General features: G+C 44.6%; 1 protein-coding gene across 1 annotated transcript in view; it reads right to left on the reverse strand.

The window, feature by feature from the left end:
- Positions 1-330: 330 nt before the first annotated feature.
- Positions 331-4,030, reverse strand: part of LOC105910569 (cytosolic phospholipase A2 zeta-like) — a 10,714-nt gene continuing 7,014 nt past the window's right edge. The window contains exons 7-14 of the mRNA XM_042709588.1: positions 3,843-3,979; positions 3,267-3,489; positions 2,935-3,049; positions 2,511-2,648; positions 1,850-2,029; positions 1,507-1,676; positions 723-948; positions 331-585 (exon numbers count right to left, since the gene is read on the reverse strand). Coding sequence (XP_042565522.1) covers positions 344-585; positions 723-948; positions 1,507-1,676; positions 1,850-2,029; positions 2,511-2,648; positions 2,935-3,049; positions 3,267-3,489; positions 3,843-3,979 — 1,431 coding nt within the window. The 3' untranslated portion in view covers positions 331-343. The remainder of the gene's footprint in view (positions 586-722; positions 949-1,506; positions 1,677-1,849; positions 2,030-2,510; positions 2,649-2,934; positions 3,050-3,266; positions 3,490-3,842; positions 3,980-4,030) is intronic.

Here is a 4,030-nt window from a genome sequence, read left to right on the forward strand (position 1 = left end):
TTTTGTGTGAGTGGTTTTGAGATTTGTGTTTAGAGTTTTGAGGAAACGAGGCATGCTTTCAAAAAATGTGTGTTAGCAATCGAGAAAAACTGTAATTGAAATGTCAGCGTGAGGTGTGAGTTAACATCTGTTTATTAACAAAGCAAGTTTGGCAACATATAAGTTAAATGCGCACCGTTACCGCGACTATCACTTAAACAACATTCAAACAGCATTTGTAAACTATACTACTAGGCTATACTACTCTGTAGATCCACCCTATCATTTATTCTTAAGACTTGGTTTCCTCATTTTCATTTTTAAGGTTACATTGTGCTGTTGACTGTTAATTAGAGGGATCTATTCAGGGACAGGAGTGGTCTTTGTGTTCGTCCTCATCTTCATGGACTCTCTCTCTCTGTAGCGCCCTGCGCAGAGCTGACAGCAAGGTGTCGCGGTTGTTCAGGACGTTGTAGCAAGTGAGGTCCATCAGCCTCTGGAAGTCCTCGGGCTGGTAGGCCAGGTTCTCGGTGATGTATGGTGAGGCGCTGCTGCTCACGTCCAGCTCTCCCATCCTCAGTTCATCCTTCCCTTCTCTCCTGACACCTTCAAAGACATGGACTGCATTTATATAGTGCTCTTCTACTCATAGAGTCAAAGCGCTTTACATGTTAAAGCCTCAAACATCTCCCCATTCACACCCCGACGGCGGAGGCTACAACGCAAGACTCGTGTCCACTAACCTGGGGCTTTGAACTCTCTGAAGGTGAGGTTGGCAAGAGGGAAGTGAAGCACAATGGGAGCTTTTGGGTTCTTCTCGTCCTCAAACACGTACACCTCCTTCATGGCCTCTTTCTCCACACGGCTGAAATCGATGTGAGGGAACGGGATCCTGTGATCAGTGCAGTGCTGCTGGGTTTTCTTCAACACCTGAGAAACAGTTAAAACACAGTTAAACAGGGCTGGTCTCTGAGAGAAAAAGATAATCAGTCTTTGTTTAACACCTGACATATTGATAGGTAAACACCTGAACACCTGAGAAACAGTTAAACAGGGTTAAACAGGGCTGGGCTCTGAGAAAACAAGATCATCAGTCTTTATTAAACACCTGACATACTGAGAGGTAAACAGTCCAGTTTTCAGTGCTAAACCATTAGCAGAGGTGTTGATGGAAAGGCTGTTGTTTTTGCACAATGGCATCCACATGTGTTTTATGAGTACTGTAAGAGATACAGCACATGTGCACGAAAATCTACCTTTTGACAGGACTGTACTTTCGGGAAATTCACAATTGTGATAACCAAATGTCTATGCTGTTGATGGTGTTAGGTAGTCAATCACAAAATCATCTAGTGTTGAATTAGTTTACGTTGTGATGTCAGGATCGCTCGTATTACTTTGTGTCAGTCAGTTGTGATTACTATAACAACAACTCACACATGAAAGGAAAAAAAACACCTTGAAGGTTGTTAAATCCAGAAACAAAGATATTTGAGAATTCTGAGACTGAGGGTAGCGGACGTTTACCAGAAACGGATCAGCCTCCCAGGAGTAGTCGAGGGACAGGATGAGGACCATACGTCTGTGGGGTCGCAGCACAGGGGGGACACCCGTGTTGCAGGAAAACGCAGAGTCCACCAGATCCAGGGTTGGGTCCGCTGGTGTCAACTGGTTCGGAAAGGCATCAGGGTGTATGTCTGGACATGGACCACAAAGGATGGATTTAAGTCATGTGGCTGTTAGACTGTCCAGCTAATGACATTTTACATACACACACACACTTATACTTATACATTATATACTTACGTATCTAAGTATATATTTATATACCTAAATATACAAATTACATAGAAATGTACACAGAAATGACCTTGTCCTACGGTGAAACAACTCCTGCTGTTGTAGTCCCAGTGGAGATAGAGGCCTCGCATAAAGTTGTAAATCTGCGTGATGAAGGGTCGGGTGGTGAAGAACCCGATGATCATCTGCACCGTGTCGGTGGCTGGTTTGATCAGGAAGGTGTCCAGCGTGGACGGCTTGTTGTCCGTCTCTGTGGAAGACAAAGCTCACAAATCTCACTGGGCCAGATATGATTCCAGCACTACATGACAAGAGAGTCCAGTCCAGTCTGGAGATGGCTAGTTGTAAGTGTTGTACTGAAAGTGTGTCAAAATTTGACAAGAACTTCCACATTTCCCTTTTAGGCTTTAAATCCTCCTTCCAGCGCTATCCTATAGGACCTAAGTTTAGGTTGTATTAGAATTAGTACATTGTAGGCACCAGTACCTGTGTTGAAGACATCACCACCTATCCAAGACGGAGTTGAGCCTGTCACATGGTGCCACAGCTCTTTAAGGCTGAAAGAGAAAATGCTGCTCCAGATTCCTACAGAACACACACACACAAATGTGTATATTGAGAAATAACTCTTTCTCTCTCTTTCACACACACACACACACACACACTCTTTCTCTTTCTCTCTCTCACACATACACACCCTTCCTCCCTCCCTGCTTCATTCCATATCTCACCTATCATGAAAGGCAGACGAGTCTCTGGAAGTTTTTTGACTTGGTGACCCAGGAAGTACTCACTGCCAAAGTCCTCAGTGGGTACAAATGCACCGTACTTCGGAAAACCAACCTCATACGGGGTAAATTCACACCACTCTGCAACACAAAGACATGACACTCACACACAGACACACACACAAACATACACGGGTACTGAATCCAAAGAGGGATTAGAAGTAAGATAGATTGGCACAGGTTCCAGAGAATGCATTGATAAATGAGGAAGTACATTGTCTGTATAATCTCCAAGCACATTTGGCTTGCTGTTTCAGAATGATCTTCTAGGAGGAAAGTGCACCGCATGCATCAGTATCATATTCCAAATGTAATCATTTTGCACAAAATCAAGGGCTGTCTAGAATTGAGTTCCAGTAATGCCTACCGGCCTCTGTGATGCCTTTCAGGCTGGTCTTCATGTTCACAGCTGTGTAGATAGGCAGAGGATTCTGTCCCTCTGACACCGCCCTCTTCTGGTCAGAGAGGGTACTGTCCCATTTCTGCAATTGCAAAGACCAGACACTACACTTTAGGATTTGCAGAATCTACTGATTGCTGGTAGAAAACTGTGTTTGAAGTTTAAAAATTAGAATCTAAATGTAGTTTGTGTATGTGTGTTTGCATGTGTAAGGGGGGGGGGGGGGTATAAGAAAGGATAGTGTCATTTTGTGTCTTTGTTAGTGTGCATCTGGTTGCCCCGTATGTATCCTGCAGTACCTTCCCATAGATGAGGTGCTCGATGGCCAGACCCCACATGTCAATGAGGGACACGGGAAGTCCGTCCTTCTCCTTCTGCCCCATCTCCTCCCTGTAGTAACTGAGCCGCTCCGTGGACAGGATGTCCTGGTACCTCTTAATCATCTCAACCTTCATTGGCTCAGTGACCACACCCAGGTCCCCCTGCGACCAATCAGCATTCTCGTACAGGGTTGACATGGCCCTATAAGATGTCATGTCATGTCATATAAAATTATAGGAAAATCATGCTGGTGAAAGCAGGTGATGTAATATTCTAGAATCTTTTCTTATACGGCTCCTCAGAATGTGGCAAAAAGTTCCATTGTATTGAATAGGCCATAAAAAAATGTGGACGCCTGATATTCTTTATGATGGATATTAAATGAATGAACACTGCCATTGGCAACGGGTTTTGTGCTTCTAATTCACATCTTTCAAATTATTCCGCAAGTTCACATTTCGTAACGGACATTCACTCACCATGTGGCCCCAGATACGCCAGTGATGTAGCTGACGGTGTGCTATACATTAACCCTTCCTTATGAGGGGACTCACCATGTGGCCCCTGAGACCCCAGTGATGTAGCTGACGGCATCCAGGATTCCCAGAGTCTGGAGACCCTTCAGACTCCCAAAAGCGCCAGTCATCGCCCTGGTCCCGCCCCCCGAGCAAACCACACCCACCAGGGGGACCTACAATACAGTCAGTTAATAGTTTTCTTGTTATTGTTCTTTTAAGAAAAT

The sequence above is a fragment of the Clupea harengus genome, chromosome 13, assembly GCF_900700415.2.
Source record: "Clupea harengus chromosome 13, Ch_v2.0.2, whole genome shotgun sequence".
Taxonomy (NCBI): Eukaryota; Metazoa; Chordata; class Actinopteri; order Clupeiformes; family Clupeidae; genus Clupea; species Clupea harengus.